This window comes from Erpetoichthys calabaricus, chromosome 5, assembly GCF_900747795.2.
Source record: "Erpetoichthys calabaricus chromosome 5, fErpCal1.3, whole genome shotgun sequence".
Classification (NCBI taxonomy): Eukaryota; Metazoa; Chordata; class Cladistia; order Polypteriformes; family Polypteridae; genus Erpetoichthys; species Erpetoichthys calabaricus.
The window spans coordinates 251,458,381-251,475,058 of NC_041398.2; the positions used below are offsets into that span (position 1 = coordinate 251,458,381).

General features: G+C 51.6%; 1 protein-coding gene across 1 annotated transcript in view; it reads left to right on the forward strand.

Annotated features, from left to right (window-relative positions):
- The window catches only part of galntl6 (polypeptide N-acetylgalactosaminyltransferase like 6), a 104,323-nt gene that overhangs the window by 74,777 nt on the left and 12,868 nt on the right, over positions 1-16,678 (forward strand). Inside the window, 3 exon segments of the mRNA XM_028791147.2 lie at positions 9,418-9,603; positions 11,463-11,646; positions 16,015-16,132. Coding sequence (XP_028646980.1) covers positions 9,418-9,603; positions 11,463-11,646; positions 16,015-16,132 — 488 coding nt within the window.

The following is a 16,678-nucleotide window of genomic DNA, read 5'->3' on the forward strand; positions in this document are numbered from 1 at the left end:
GTAACTGTCACTGTGCCCATAGAAGGACAGCAAATGCTGGGTGGGGTTCATGAGACTGCCGGCCACATCAGCCTGACTTCATCACCACATAGAGATCACCATCAGTGTGGAGGACGTTCACCAAGTCATCCACAGCGTGTGTCATTTAGTCTGGGGGGCTGGCATGCGTGACTGGAGTAGTCAGTGAGAAGGACACAGCGGCCTAAGGGTGTGATGAGGCATGTGGACTGAAGACGGGCCGACCAGTCACTGTGTCTCTGTGACATAGCGTCTTTAATAATAAGAAAAATTATGCACGTTATTTATATAGCGCCTTTCTCATGGAGGATTACATCCTTAGTGGACCAGCTGAGAGACGCCTGCTGCAGGGTCGCTGCTCAGATGGACGACAAAGTGAAATGCCAGTGGATGCCAAGAGCAGAGGTGCCATCTTCTCACAGGACCACCTGCCTTCTCTCTCACTTCAGCTTCTTGCCATTTGATTTACTAACAGGAGTTGGACTTGAACTGGGGAGACTGGCATCAAAAATCAGACAATGAATGCCACGTCACTCATGTGGACCTTCATGTTACAAAGCGCTGCGGCGTCCTCCTCGTGCATCACAACACCCTAAAAAACGGGAGCGGCTGCGGTGCCTCTGCGGGTTCTCGTCTCTCACTTCTTTTTATATAGCGCCCTGACCTGCAAGCGGGCTCATCTGAAGGATTTTTTTTTTGTGTGTCTCTTTTTCTCACACACCGCCGCGCGACTTCAGTGTCACCTGCTAAAGAGCCGCTCGCCTTCACCGACATGGCAAGAAACTAAAAGCCAACCTGACGGAGTTCAAAAAAGACAGCATCAACCTCAGGGCCCCCGGCATGACACAATGGAGCCGACTGTCACCGCGGAGTCACCGGGGCCACGACACGCTTCCGCCCAACTCCCCCGACGTCGCGTCCAGATGGATGCTGCACGTCGCGCAAATTTGTTTGCATCGATTCGGGGACTTTTTCATTCCATTACCGATTGACATCCTGCCATCATTTAAAATGCCATCCGCTCGGAAAACGTCACCTGTGGAATCTTAACGAGCGCCGCGGCCATCGAGGGGACCGAGAGAGGAAGAGGCGGCGAACTGCTTTGAAGGACCCGGAGGGAATCGAACTACCCGGCGATCTGATTTGAACCGTCAACCGGCTTAACTGAGTGTGAGGAACGCGAGAAGAAACTAAAAGAAGTTAATGACGACGAATTAAACTGCGCGTGCGCGAGGCACAGGCTTCATTACGAGGCATCTATCTATCTATCTATCTATCTATCTATCTATCTATCTATCTATCTATCTATCTATCTATCTATCTATCTATTATATAGTGCCTTTCAATCTATCTATCTATCTATCTATCTATCTATCTATCTATCTATCTATCTATCTATCTATCTATCTATTATATAGTGCCTTTCTATCTATCTATCTATCTATCTATCTATCTATCTATCTATCTATCTATCTATCTATCTATCTATTATATAGTGCCTTTCTATCTATCTATCTATCTATCTATCTATCTATCTATCTATCTATCTATCTATCTATCTATCTATCTATCTATCTATTATATAGTGCCGTTCACATCTATCTATTTATTAGGATGACTTCCTCTGTTTGTCTTCTGTACCCATTGTGCCCACATGCAGACATTTGACAGGATCAGCGTGTGCCAATTTGACTTCCAAAGATGACCTGTCAAGAGCCAGTAGAGGTGACAAGGTGGCATTTGGATGGCAGGATAAGTCAACCAAGAGACAAGCATGCGCGGACCTGAAGCTGCTAAATGTACGACCCGAAGTGCGCGCGTCGTGTTGTAGTGCTTTAGGTGGCACTGTCAATCACCCAGTCCAAAGATCAGGTGGCAATGAGCCTCAGAGTTGTGCCCATTAGAGATCCTTCAGTTGCACATCTGTGACACTTGCGCCGGAGGGTCCGCGATCAGGACTGGCCCCCTGGTGATCCTGGAGGGTCCGAGTCTGCTCCTTCTTGTTATTTTTTTTATGGTGACCTGTCAAAAACAAACAAACAAACACACAAAATGTCTTTTATTGAGTTTCATTGAAAGCAGAAGGCCAGGCGGGCACCTCTGAATGGCCGCCGATGGCTCATCAGGTGTGGCATTGTGGCTCAGTGCTGCCCCCTGTGGGTCACTTTGTTGTATGCCGCTGCATTGAGAGGGAGGGGCTTTATTAGGATTAAGGCCTCTAGGGGGCGGACGCTCAGGGCTGCGTTAGGTGGAGAGCAGTGAAGATGACCCAGCAGTCGTGTATTTCTATATAGCGCCTTCCTTTCCCAGTATAAATCTCTTATTTACGGGGCTTGACATTCCCTTTTCAATGTGTGATCATACAACAGTGGGGGTGGCAGATGTGTAACATTCTCCTTATTTATAGCGCCTTTCACCGTGAACGTCATCATTACGGGTACATCACGTTTGTGTGGCTGTGACTCTCATAGCTGCACACCAAGACGGGTTTCTTTCAGACAGTCCATAAACTGCCTTTCTCGATGGGCACCACACCAAGACACTTAACAGGAAGTGTCACAGATTCAGTGGAGAGCCTGTGGTGGTCTATAGTGCCTTTCACAGAGAACTCCACTCCGTGACCCTTCTCCGCACATCTTTGGGCAGCTCACAGAGGACGTCACCCACAATCTTTAGTTTTGTAGTTCACCCCCACAACCACTAGGGGGCCATCAGCACACTTCGTGTTCTTTGATAGGGCAGAGCAGCTGATTGTGAAGCCGAGTGGCACAAGGGGTTAACGTGTGTGTCACCGGTGGGCAGCCTGAGCGTCCCATCAGATGCCCACCTAAACCGCAGTGGCCGAGCCCTCATTGTGCAGAGTCGCCTTCTCATGGTGTCGCTTTGCCCGTCGTCTGCAGGACAATATTAACAATCTAAATGTTGTCACACACAATGAAGCCAGCGGGCCACACGGCCCCGTGAACAACGGATGGCTCGGTAATTGGGTGTGACGTGGCTCCGGCCGCCTGCCCGCACGTCCCTATTCAATTTTGCTCGTCGTAAGTTGATTACTTCTCATTCCATCCCACAAATTTCATTACATGAAGCGAGTCGAGTGCCGCCTCTGATGTGATTGTGCCGCTAATTAAAGGCCTCGTTATCTTCCCCTCGTGTCGTATCCTGGTAACCCCACGGGAGCGGCCACCTCATTCAGCAGAGGCACTGGAAAGCCCACCGTAATTAAGTGTAGCCTGTGCCATCTTGGCGGGCACCGGCCTGTCCCCCTCCACCAGCGATGTCCATGCACGTGCAGGTGATGAGTCATTGTGCGGGGTCTCCAAGGCCACTTAGGGTGTTGGGTCATATCACAGCATCGGGCCACTTGAGTCACGGCCAGGCTGCCTGTGGAAGATGGTTGGCACCATATAAAAAGAGCTGCCCTGCAAGCTGTCCCCATATCTGCATAAACCTCTAGGCACCAATGCTTGAAGACCTCCAAGAATTCACGGGTGACCTTTCACTTATCACTTATCCTGCCAGAGAATGAGGGCTGCTCGAGTGTCCCTGAACATAACAGAAAGGCACCACGTCAAGTGACAAATGCCAGTTAGACGCTGAGTGAGGTTCATCACTGTGCTCACAGCGCAGGACATGAAGATGTTTTATAAAAGTTGCAGTTTGAGTCCCCACAGTGACGTCAAGTGTGACCTGTGCGCGTCACTTAGCCTTCCAGGGCTGACAGTTTATAAATAATGAAGGCCATCGTCGTGTTCCTGTGACAGGCTTGAAAGTGATGGAAAGGCGCTATATACTGTAAACAAAACTTATTAGCGGCTGAAGCCCCACCACGACGCCATGTGTGTCAGTAGCTGAGACAGAAGACGTATGGAGGCCATTGTTGTATTCCTGTAAGGTGTGGTGAAAAGGCGCTATATAAAAAAGTCACACTAGCAATTAAACACCCACCATGGCTGCACGTGTGTCCATAAACAGACTCTGTCAGTGCCAAGATGCAGGGCAGCTATAAGGTACCCACAGATGTAATGCCCACCCTGATTTAATGACCCACCAGTGCTGATATTATGGCAGTATGACAGCCATTACTGTGTACTAATAGTTCCCTGAGGACATTTGAAAGGTGCTTTATAAAATGACAGCCCCCACCCATGACTCTCTGGGCAGCTCTGGGTGAATGCCCTTAACTGCTTGTGCCCACCTGGGCATGTATAGGGCACCAGTGCCCCCCCTCAGACTCCCCTTGGGACCCTTCATTAAGGCTGTCATGTTACCCCCAGAGTCACACTGAGAGAGCCCACCAGTGCCCCCCCCCCATCAATGCCAGTGTACCCGAGACTGAGCAGGCACCTCAGATGATGAAATGACACATCAAGTCCAAGTTACGGACGTCCTCTCACTGCGTTTCCATGCGTCGTGAAGCTTTTGTGTTGCCGGGGGGTTCATTGTCATTCACGTTGGGGGGGGGCACTCCGCTCGATGTCCATTACAGCTTAATGCAAACCGGCCACTGTGACTCCAATTGATATTCATGAAGCTTCCGACGCAAACTGCAGAGTCATCAGAAGTGAGTGGCGGAAGCCTCAATTATCTCGTGAAACATGTGACTGGGGGGGGGTGGGTGCAAACCTGAGACGCGGCTGGCAGTCCCGGCGGGTGTGTCGTATGTGACGAGTCGTTAAACACGGTGGCTCGGGGGGTGACTACCAGTGAGGGAATCAAACCCACCGAGTGGGCGTCGGCTAATTCAACTTGCTATGCAAATCAGGATTGTTTATGCATAATTTATGATAAGCAGATGTTGACTGTGTGGTGCATGGAGCGCACTGACTAACCAGTAGAGGGCACAGGTCTGGGTGACGACGGGGAGCTCCCTAGTGCTCATCTGAATATATGAATATATATATATTTATATTTAGAAAATAGTTTTAAAAAAAACAAAATAAAACCGTGAAGGGTTGGGGTCTCAGCTGGGGGAAAACCATTTAATGACAGACAAATTAAAGAGCCACGTCTCACAAGGGCCATGAGGTGACTCGCGCTCCTCAGTGCTGTTACTGGGTGGTAGGTAGAGGCGAGGGGAGTCGGTCGTGGCATCAGTCCTTGGGTGGGACCCCCCCTGTCCCCCCCTGTCCTGGAATTGAGAGTAGGAATTGCAGTTCTGAGTGGTGTGACCCTCCCTCTAATCCCCCAGTGTCCCCATGTGTCACCTGTAAAGACCCCAAATACCTCAGATATTGGGTTACAGAAATGGATCAAAACTACCAATGTGTGCCACACTAGATGTGCTGGCCATCCAAGATGGGTTGATACCTGAGTGACCGACGTAGACCTCCACCCACATTAATGTCCGGGGTCTGCCTGGTTTCTCTTTCTCTTTTATATGCCATTTGGTCCAGGATTCATAGAAGCAGAGCTAATGTTTGTGAGGCGCCACCTGTTGGATCACAGAGGCTCAGTAAACTTGTGTAAGATGGCAGATTCCCGAAGTCTGTCCTAAACTCAACTGGAAGCCAGCGTCACGACTCCAGGACTGGGGTGATGTGGTCAGACTTCGGAGTTCTTGTAAGGATTCTTGCTGCAGCGTTTTGAATGAAATGAAGTGGTGGCACCAGTCAGTCCTGGTACAAGTGCTGGCACGGACTCGGGTCCACAGTCACTTTTTAGTGTTCCAGTATTTTTAGACTTTAGATGGTGTGGAGATGATGCCTAAGTTGTCTGTTGTGACACGTGCAGGGGGGGGCCATAGGGGCGGAGTGCCAATGTCTGTGAGAGATGCTAACCAATGAGCACTCATCCAGACCTCCAATACACAATGAGGCCCCCCAGGCACCCTGGACAGCACAAATCAAAAGGGGGCTCACGCTTGTCGACCCACAGCAGAATGGAAGATGGCAGCTGAACTGGTAACACCTGGGCAAGACTGCTATGGGCACCAGCAGGACATTAATGGGAAGTCGAGTGGTTTGGAGATTTGGAGTCCTGAGGCACTTGTGGAGCCCGTCATCGCCTGCTGTCCCTCATCGTGTCACTTGACGTCCTCAAGTCAGAGACGAGGAGATTAGCCGATGAATTGCCAGCCATACGGTGTCAAACCCAACATGGCCGATTGTGATGAGCCACCTCAGCCAATCGAAACGAGTCTGGACCTGCGCGTCTGATGCTCTGTCATTTGTAGGAAATTCCACATTTGCAGCTGGCCGTTTGATCCCGACGATGGGCAGAAGAGAAGGAATGGGCATGTGAAGTGTGGGCTATGGACCAGTTTGTGCCACCCTTGACCCTCCAGTCTTCTCCAGTATGCAAATCATGGTTAGATGACTTGACGGGCACCGTGATTAATGACGGACATTCAGCGAAGCGCAGGCTTGACAGGCATGAACGGGTCACTCTGTAGAGATGGACAGGCACGTGGAACGTTGTTGGGCCTTTGGGCGTCTGACTCTGAGTCGCTGGCATCAACAAGATGTCTAAAAGCCACAAGCTGTGAAGAAAGGTGCAAACAGCAGCTGTGCAGGATATAGAGCCTTTCACCCAACTGCTTGGCACATGCTATTGGTTCACTGTCAGGTAAAGGGGTGGCTTCATGCCACACTGCCAGCCCCTGCTTGGGTTAGAACTCACAATCTCGTTCTAAGGTCGGCACTAGACGTTGAAGCCTCTCAGGGCTCCTAACTGGTGCCACCTCTGGGAAGGTCTGCCATGGAGGCTCCTTGTCACTTTGCTTTGGCCATTTGGAGTTTGTTAGGTGAGCTGGTGACACTAAACTGTCTGAGCGAGGGGGGCCCTGCGATGGGCTGGCATCTAAGCTCCAGCTGTCTGTGATTCAAGCAGCTCTGAGCATGGGAGAGTGCCAGGGGGCACAGAAACAGGAAAGACCTCATTTCCAGGTCCCCTCCTTCTCCCCCCAGAATCTTTGAAGGGGTCGTCCTTGTGTCTCCCACTTCTGCCCACTTCTGCCCGCTCTATTTACTTCTGCTTGTGTTTTGTCTTCTGTCAGGAGGGTCTGCTCTGGTCCAGCAGAGCCCCTTTGGGTTCATTGTCAGATGACTGTCTGGATGGCAGAGTCACGTCCTGCACCCTGGGTTTGAGGTGTACAGGGTGGGTCAGTCCACCCCAAATACAGACAGACCAATTGAAGACCCTCATGTGCAGGGGGGCAGCTGTGGCCCACTGCTTAGACTCTGGCATCCCCTCTAGTCCTGGTCACTGTGACCCATCTCTGACCCTCCATCAGCCCCAGCAGGATGAGTCCTTCACCGAGAGGCCGGCCGCTCGACGGGCAAATAAGAAAGCGTCGGGACACGAGGGTCGCCATCCAGAAATCCTGCTGTGATTAGGGCCTGATAGGGAGATGAGGCGGCGGTAATCCTGCCAGCCGGAGGTAATTATCTGCCAATCTCCACGTAACGAGCTGGTGATCCCCAAATCCTGAAATAATCACCTCATGATCTCCGCGTAATGCCCTTCGTTCTCTTTATGGAGCACAGAGCAGAACTGAAGAGACCTTAATGAGATAAAAGAGATGCTGAGAAATTGTGACCTCATCGACGAGTCAAGGGACCGATCCCTGAATGCAGCCCTGCTAGTGTCACACGGAATGCGACACACATTCCAAAAGGTGACATAGGGACATGGTGACACTTCCCCTGCCACCCCACCTTGAGTGGTGATGCCAGCTCTGGCTTGTCACAGTCAGATGACCCTCGGCATTTGTACAAACTATCATAGCGCCTTCATGTTCAGGAGAACCCCAGGAAAGAGGCATCCCCCACGGACCCCCACATGGCTCTCCATGTGCCCTCTAGGAGTGACTATGAATACCACCCAGTGGTCCATGGGCACACTTTCCTTAGCTGGCCTGAGACAACCCACTTAGCAGTATTCATTAACCGGGAATCCCTGATCCTGCCAACTATGCCATGCTGATCTCTGAAATCTCACATCTTATCTGCTGACATGCCAGCATTGGGTCACTGCCAGGGTTTGCTTGTGACAGTGACGAGTGCCCCATGTCTTCTTCACTTCGCTGAGACTGTGAGTCTGTCTTTAATTGTAACTCTCCTAAAAGATCTGTCAGACAAGGAGGGACCCATTAAATCATGCCCAGTGGAGGAATGGCCGGGTGCTTACAGTGCCAGGAAGTCACCTTTAAAAAGGAACGCAGAGTACGAGAGATGGTGACACACCAGAGCCCACCCTTACCATTTACAATCCAGGGGTGGGCCTGGGGAGGGCGAATGCTGGAGCTCCGCCTTACTTTAGAAGAGGGAGCTCCGCCCACCCCTGGCTGTCTCTGTCTCAGGCTCCACCCCCCCTCTCTCTCTCGTTCACCCCTTTTGCCCACCCAGTGCACTTTCAGCCCTTTGTCTTCCTGGATGTTTTCAGGTGGTCCCATGTAGAGGGGGTTGCTTTTTCCAGACTGTTCTGCTCGTTTGGCTGGTAGGTGGGCAGGTGGGAGCAGATTGGACTTTTACACTTTTAAGTGGTCACTTCTGTGATGTTATACTGGTGGTCAGTAGTGTAGGTTGGCCACTCTCCAGTTAGTTTTGCTAGGAAAGGGGTGACAGAAACTCGATCACCTTCAGGATTGTCAGAAGGTCTTAGTTCACAGCGGTCCTGCCTGGTGCTCTGGTGGCCTCCCACCTGAGTTATCGCAACCTCTCTGAACATATTCCAGGTGTCACGCTAGAAACAGGTGACTTCCCAGGTGACCTGCCATTTTGAGCTTCTGTTCTTGTCTGAGCTCTCTGAGAAAGGCGCTATATAAGTGATAACCCATTGAAAAGAAGCTCCGTTGTTATTTGGACCCACAGATGCATGTCCAGGGTGAGCCTGGTGAGCAGCCATGCAGGATCAGGGTTCAAATCCATGCATCTGAGCACTGGCAGAAGTGTCACATACGATGGCATCCGTGACACTGTACCTGCATTCATGTCATTGCAGTCAGTGTTGTGCCTGAGGATGTCATCAACATGCCATGAAAACGAACAACAAGGGACAGTGAGGTCAGGAAGAAGCCAGAAAAGGGCACTAAAAGGGCACTCAGATGAGCCCCTAGGGTGACGGGCCAGTGTGTGTGGTTTTCATCTTGTTCTGGTTCATCTGATTCATTGATTAATCGATTGATTGATTGATTGATTCTCCCTTACTCCCCACCCCTTCTGTATGCTGCCATCCAGTGGACAGTCACCATATTGCCAAACTCCAGTGACTGTGGCCCTTCAATGGCCCTTCTCTGTTCCTCAGTGGGGTGTCCTGAGTCCAGGCAGCAGCAGGCCACTCATAGCCCACCCAGGCCCACCCTTCGCCATTTGTACACGGGGGCTCGCTGCCCCTTTGGTGGTACCATGAAGGCACTTGGCACTCCAAATCAACCTTTCTTCTTTGTTTCCCTTGCAGACCACCTCAAGGAGCCCCTGGAGGAGTACATGGCCCGTTTCCCTAAAGTGAGGATTGTAAGAACAAAGAGACGAGAGGGGCTTATTCGAACCCGTCTCCTGGGGGCCACAGTGGCGACAGGGGACGTTCTGACCTTCTTGGATTCTCACTGTGAGGCCAACGTCAACTGGCTGCCACCCCTGCTTGGTAAGTCTGGAGACAGGGTGGCTCTCTGGGTGGTCTCTCCGTTGAGCCTGTCTGCCCGACCCTGATGGTCCACACAGAGTCCCACCCTGTGCCTCCCCTACCTGTAGGTCACTTGCCTTTTTGATTTGGTAGGGAGAGATGAGAAGAACTCAAAGTCACCTGCGCTGCCCTCTGGTGGTGCCAGGATGCACTGCTGCCCTGGGCCTTTGAGCTCAGCTTGATAAACCAAAGCAAACACAAGAAACAAATCAACAGAAACGGAGGAATCCTTAAAGCAGGGGACTGACATGGCATCTTATGGGTTAGCCATGCCATTGCTTTAGGGTGGCACCTCTGCCAGGCCTACCCGTTGACCCAGACTGGCACTCTGCCAGTAATGCACCTGCACAGCAACACCCTGGTCTGAAGGGGCATCAGGTGGTCTTATCTGCTCTACCTTTACCTATCTGACCAATCGCACCCCACATCGTATCATCTCAGCTCCAGAGGCCCGGATTCAAATCCTCCTCCTTGGTGGTTGGTGACTCTGAATGAGCCCAGCGTGGCAGTGTGTGCGATTGCCCTGTGATGGACTGGCACCTCACCCACAGCTCTTTCCTGCCATGTGCCCAATGCTGTGGCCTTGGACGTCCATCTGCGTCAGTGCTGACCCCTCACTGCTCCTTTATGCCACTCCTGAACTGATGCCCCTTCAACACAGCGCCCCCTTCTGTTATGAACTCAAAGCACACCAAACTGGAGGAAGGAGGACAGGTGATCAGGACTTCAATAGGGGGCACCACAACCCCAGCTGAGCTCTGTGCCAGGGACCCGCAGGTCCTTTATTGGAAACCATTGCTGTGCTCATCCAGATTGTCACTTTCAGTGTTTGCTGTGTCACAAGGCAGGAAATCTTAAGACTGCTATGAGGTGGTGTGACATTGTATGACTGTGGGTGCCCACTCTGAAACTCAAGCAGCAACGTAATGCTTGGTGCCTTGTGAGGGGGCCGACTATACAAGATGGATGTCTGCGTTTGTACCTGTGGTGAAAGACGCTATATAGGGCACTCTACGTGGCGTCAGAAAGCACAGGTCAAATGGCACCTACAGCCACATGCTGGTGGTCACCTCTAAAGAGTTGTGCCCCTTCTGAGCAGCAGGTGATCACTGGCACCATATTCTTAATTGTGACTGATTCCTGCCTCTGTGCCATCCTGTTCTCAGCCTCAGGATTTGGGACTAGAGCTGAGCAGGCAGGGGTTCAAGGACGAGTAAAGGCGCTATAAACTGATACCCAGTTGGCTCTCACAGCCAGAGGCCACAGGGGCATCGGGTTCAAGGCGGCCATCCAGTACTTCACCACAGGGCCTGCTCAGACACACACACCCATCAAACTCCTACTGGGTCTCACATGGGCACATGGAGATCATGCAGATGCCACCTAGATGGCACCAAGCAGCTTAATATCAGACTGCAGGGTTCAGATTCTGGTCCATGAATTGTCCCTAAGAAGTCGTTAGAACTGAGCCTGGGTGACTGGGATGAGTGTGGGCATGTGCTCTGTGATGGGCTGGCATCTCCACTTTGGTCAGTTCTGCCTTTGGGGTTCAGACTTGTGGCCCCTTAAAATGTTTTACAGGACAGGGCACCATAAAGGCGCTATAGTCCAAATCCAGAGAGTGTGCCACATAGTGCCACTGGCGTCTCGTCAAAGGCCAGTGTGTGGTCAGCCAGACGGTGTCTGGCTACATTGACCAGCATTGTTCTTATTTCTACACCCGCCCATCCCAGCAGCTTTAATAGAGAACTGACCAGGAGGGGGCGCTCTCGGCCCACGGCTGGACGGACACTGAGCCCCTGTGTGTCGTTTCTGTTCAGATCAGATTGCTGCTAACCGCAGGACCATCGTCTGCCCCATGATTGACGTCATTGACCACAACCACTTCGGCTACGAGGCGCAGGCCGGAGATGCCATGCGAGGTGCCTTTGACTGGGAGATGTACTACAAGCGAATCCCGATCCCGCCGGAGCTTCAGACCGCTGATCCCAGTGAGCCATTTGAGTAAGTCATGCTTGTTCTAATGTGGGGGGTGGGTGGGGGGTCTCTAACATCTGATGCCACCTGCCGTGAACCCGGGCTGCCTTCGTGCCACCCAACCAGCAACACCGGGTGTCTGGCTTATGACCCTGACCCTCAATCAGAGCCACCCTGACCCCTGTGCTTGTGACAGTCACCTCCCGAGCTTCACGAGGCGTCACCATGGCACTTTATTGACTTTCAGCACCCTGGCAGTGACAGGTGCTACATGGGACTGGCACATCCGTAGTAAGTATTAAAAACACTACAATCTGTAACTAGACTGTCACTCTTTCTTACTCCTGATATGGCGCCTTTCCGGGCAGACCAATACCAACAGGCTGTAAGCCACAGAGAGAGAAACGCGCTGACTTAACAAAGGACAAGACGAGACAAGAAGCCCACACCACAGATGGCTTTGGAGGAGACATGGGAAGGTGGGCTTGGGACTCAACCCAAACTACTGCACATGTCCCGCAGTGGACCACACCCCATGCAAAGACCCTGGCCGAGGACATGTGCATCTGGAGGGTCTCATCTGTGCTTCTCAGTGACCCACCACTCCCACACTTTGACCTCCAGATTTATTATCTCTTGAGTTTTATGGAATGCCAGCTGGTGTTGGGATTTGCTGAGAAACGTGCCAACTGGACCACTGGCAGCACCAGAAGCCCCTGAACAGGAAATGTTTGGAGGGGTGGACGGGGAGCAGAGGGATTGGCTGGAACAGAATTGAGGTAACAAAGGGATAAGAAACTGTTATGATAATGAAGGGGCCGTCTTAAACTGAAGGGGTGGAGCTGCATTGAACTGAAGAGGCGGGGCATTGATGACTTTGAGGGTGGAGCTGTGATAAAATTAAGGCATGAGGTTGTGATGGCAATGAAGATTGGGGCTGACATCACCTGAAGGGGTGGAGTTGTGATAGAAATGGGGTGGAGCTGTGATGATAATGAAGATCATCATAAACTAAAGGGGTGGGGCTACATTGGACTAACGGGTGGAACCTGAAGGGCTTTGGCTGTGGTGGCATCAGCACTGGAGCTGTCATGTTAATGATGGGGCAGTCATAAACCAAATGGGGAAGGGGCTGTCAAAAGAGCAAGGGGTGAGGCTGTGATGGCATTGGGGCAGAGCTGCCATGATAATGATGGGTGGAGCAAGATTAGATCAAATGGGTGGAGCCTTAAAGGACGGTGACTGTAATGACATCACTAATAAAGAAGGAGTAGTCATAAACTAAAAGGGTGGAGCTTGAATGAGATAGTGAAGAGGTAGTGATAAAGGGGTGGAGCTCAGATGACATTGAGGTGCAGCCTGCATATTAATGATGGGAGGCCTTTAAAATGGCGGTATGGATCAGTCAGGGCGTCATGGCATGAAGATGTGATGATGACAAAGGGGTAGTCATAAACTAAAAGGTGGGGCTGTCATGAACTGAAGGGGTGGGGCTGTGATGACTTTGAGGGGGTGGAGCAGTGATGACATCAAGTACTGAGCGGGTAGCCCTAAACTAAAGGGGTAGCTCTGTCATTAACAAAAAGAGTGGAGTTTGAATGACAATAAAGGGGGCGGTCCTAAGCTTAAGAGGTGGAGCTGTTATGATAATGAAGAGGCAGTCATAAATTGAAGGGGCAAGGCCATGATGGCAGAGCAGGATGGGCCCTCCATGATGTGAGGTGCCATGACAGTGGTAAGCGCTACCATCTCACAGATGCAGAATGCCAGCCTAAGCAGGGTCTGTGTGGAGTTTGCATGTCCTCCCTGTGCCCAGGTGGGTTTTCTTCCCACCATTAAGAGATGTGCCAGCACAATGAATTGATGAGTCTAAGATGGTCCCATTTAATCATGTGAGGGGTGTGTGTTTCAATGTGCCCTCAAGTCCACTCCAGGACTGGTTGTCCCCTTTGACCCCCCCAAACCGGATAAGTGGGTTACTGATGGATGCCTGGTCCCCGCCTGTTCATTTCCTTGATGTGTAACGTGACTTACAAACAGCACCATGAGGTGACCTTCATGTTCCTGCAATGGCATGTGAAGTGACGTCACTGTGTCCTGAGGTTCTGTGCTGTCATGGTTTTATATAGCGCCTTTCTCCAGATCACACAGGTCTAAAATAAGCAGTGGCAGGTCATGGAAGATGTGGCTTACCCTGCAGTGTCGTAACAACAGGGTCACGGTGGCATGTGTGTCGTGTCAACTCGAGTTTGAGCTGCTGTCATGTGACTGTCCTCACTTCACTGTCGACAGCCCCACCTAGTGGGGAGATGAGGTGTGGTAGACATGGTGACCCCCAGTTCATTACTGGTCCGTTAACATGCGGGGGCGCCGTTGAGCATGCCAGGGCTGAGGGGCAGCTCCTCACTGCCCATTGATTCATGCAGGCTTTACATTTCATTAAGATGAATAAGGCGACTTACAGATCAAACAGCCGGTTATGGTGGAGGGAAAAACTCGTTAATAGCCCCCCGCAGTGGATGGTGGGCTCGATGTACTCAGTTATTACCATCAAGGCAGATTGGCCATCTGAAGTGCCAATGAGCTGCTCATGAAATGCCAGTAGGTGGGCATGGTCAATGAGGTATGGTCAAAGCACCAAGAAACACTTTACTGTATATAGCGCCTTACATTGTGCAGGCCCTTACAATAGAGCAAGATGTCAAGACAAAGGCACTGAAGTGACAGGGCAGAGTTGGGCACAACCCAATGAAGTGCAATTGATGACACCAAAGTGGCAGGGCCTTCACCCTGTCAGACTGGCACCACATGCTGGTGACACTGGGGACTCACACCCATGTCACATACGTCTCACTCCATTTCACTATTCAGTATTGTGAGTTTAGTCGTGCAGGCAATGAAATCGAGAACACTGGTAAGTTACAGGGCTCCAGTGATCAGTGCCACCCCAGCTGTGTTTCTTAAGATGCCACTGGGCACAGCAGGAACAGAAGTGATCATTTATTACAGATGAAACAAAGGGGACATTGTGTGACACGAAGCTCCCTTTCATTTGTGGCTCAAGCAGATCACATCAGGGATTGCCTGGCAAGGTCACTTCAAACAAGTGGGCACCCTGACTTCAGAACTCTTTCTACGTGAATGCCCAAAGTCGGCCCACCGACCGCTAAGACCAAAACAAAATGAGACCCTAATGGAGGATCAATGCTGCCCCCCAGTGGGAGATCAGCGCCACTGCAGACCTCAGGGTCACAGGTTTAACCACCAAAGCCTGAACCCGGCCAGAAGTGGAGTAGAGGGCTGATGTGAAAGGCGGCGCTATATAAAGCAGGTCCATAGCACCCATGAACTTCTCAGCTGACCCCAAGCTAGCCACTTTGACAGGGTGGTCTCTAATGAAAGGCGCTATATTAAACCACACCCCTCCATCTGTGACAGTACCAGCCTGTCCATCTCGGCTCCACCAAACTGAAGTGGCACAGCTCAGCTCAGCCACATTGAGTGACCCTCACCTTGTCCTCACTAAGCCTTTGCATGGCACACAGTGGACACGTCACCTTGGCTCCAGGTCCGAGTGCTATGAAGACCTCCAAGGTCTTTGTTTTTTTTTATCTTTTCATGTTTTGTGGTGGAGCTGCCAGCTCTGCCACTGCAATCACTGGACAGGCAGCCAGATGCCAAATGGGCATCCCAACTGAGAACAGGGAGAACATGCAGACCAGAGGGGTACCCGCTGACCCCCGTGTCCAGCGCTGGTGTAGGATGGTGTAGTTGGCCAGCTGGTCAGCCTGCTCTCACTCACTCGGTCATTCATTTCCAAACTTGGCTCACTGGTCCACAGCCTGCTCTGGATGGGATGCCAGTCCCCTAGTGTCCGTACCCACGGTCATCCACACCAGGGCAGTTTAGAGTCCCCTGGAAAGTCTCTGGATGACGATATGAAGAAAGACGAGGAGGCCAAACAGGGCCGGCCTTGAACCGGGACACCGCGGGTATGAAGTCCCAGTGCCACCCCCTCAAACTCTGTTCTACCCTTCAGGATGGCACCAAACTTTTATAAATGTGCCCGTCCTGAACCTCTCACTAATGACACACTTTATGTTCAGACAACTGCCTGTCAGGAAATACCAGCCCACTCAACTCAAGGACCTCCCTTCCAGAGTGCATTGTGCCAGTCTGTGATGCCCTCTTACAAGGGTCTTTCTTCTCCAATGGGGGGCCCCCATGACTGTGAGTTATGAAGAGCCTTTGTTGGAGGTTGGTGCCTGTACTGTCACCTGTGTGGCACCCGTGGTTGTGCTCTGTCAGCTCATTTTGCCCCCAGCTGGTGACAGACCTCCATGCCTCATTGAGATGCCAGGTGGCGCTCTCACTGTGTTTGTCTCTCCCCTCCAGATCACCCGTAATGGCAGGTGGACTCTTTGCTGTCAATCGCCTCTGGTTCTGGGAGCTGGGGGGCTACGACCCAGGGCTGGAAATCTGGGGTGGTGAGCAGTATGAGCTATCATTCAAGGTAAGTGCCACCTCAGCAGTGCCAACGTCTGTCTGTCTGTCTCTGTGCCTGCCTGCCTGAGTGCTCACTTTGTCTGTCCCCGCTCGATGCCCCCTGCTGTTGACTTCTCTGTCCTTCACTGCATGGTGACTTGAGGTGACAAAGACTGTCTGTCTGCCTGTCCTTCAAGTAATAAACCAGTCAAGTGTCACCATGAGTTACATTGTCCCCCTGACTCAGAAAGGCACTATATACAATACAGATTGAGTGACTGTCATCTGTTTGTCACAGTCTCGGTCACAGGGCGCTCTTTCTTCATTCACACCAGTATGTACACACTGTGAACACTAGGGGGCGCACGGTGATTAAAGGACTCTCCTAATTGGACACAATGACCCTCAGGTCGGTCTGCCCATTCGCTTTGTATGCAGACCCTGCTCTTCCTCAATGCCCAGCACCCCCTCCCAGTGCAGCGCTGGCACAGGTGTCATTCCAGGCTATGGGCACATCGATTTGCTCTGTCACACGGCCAAGCAGTCAAGTGGCATTTATTGTCTTGGTGACACG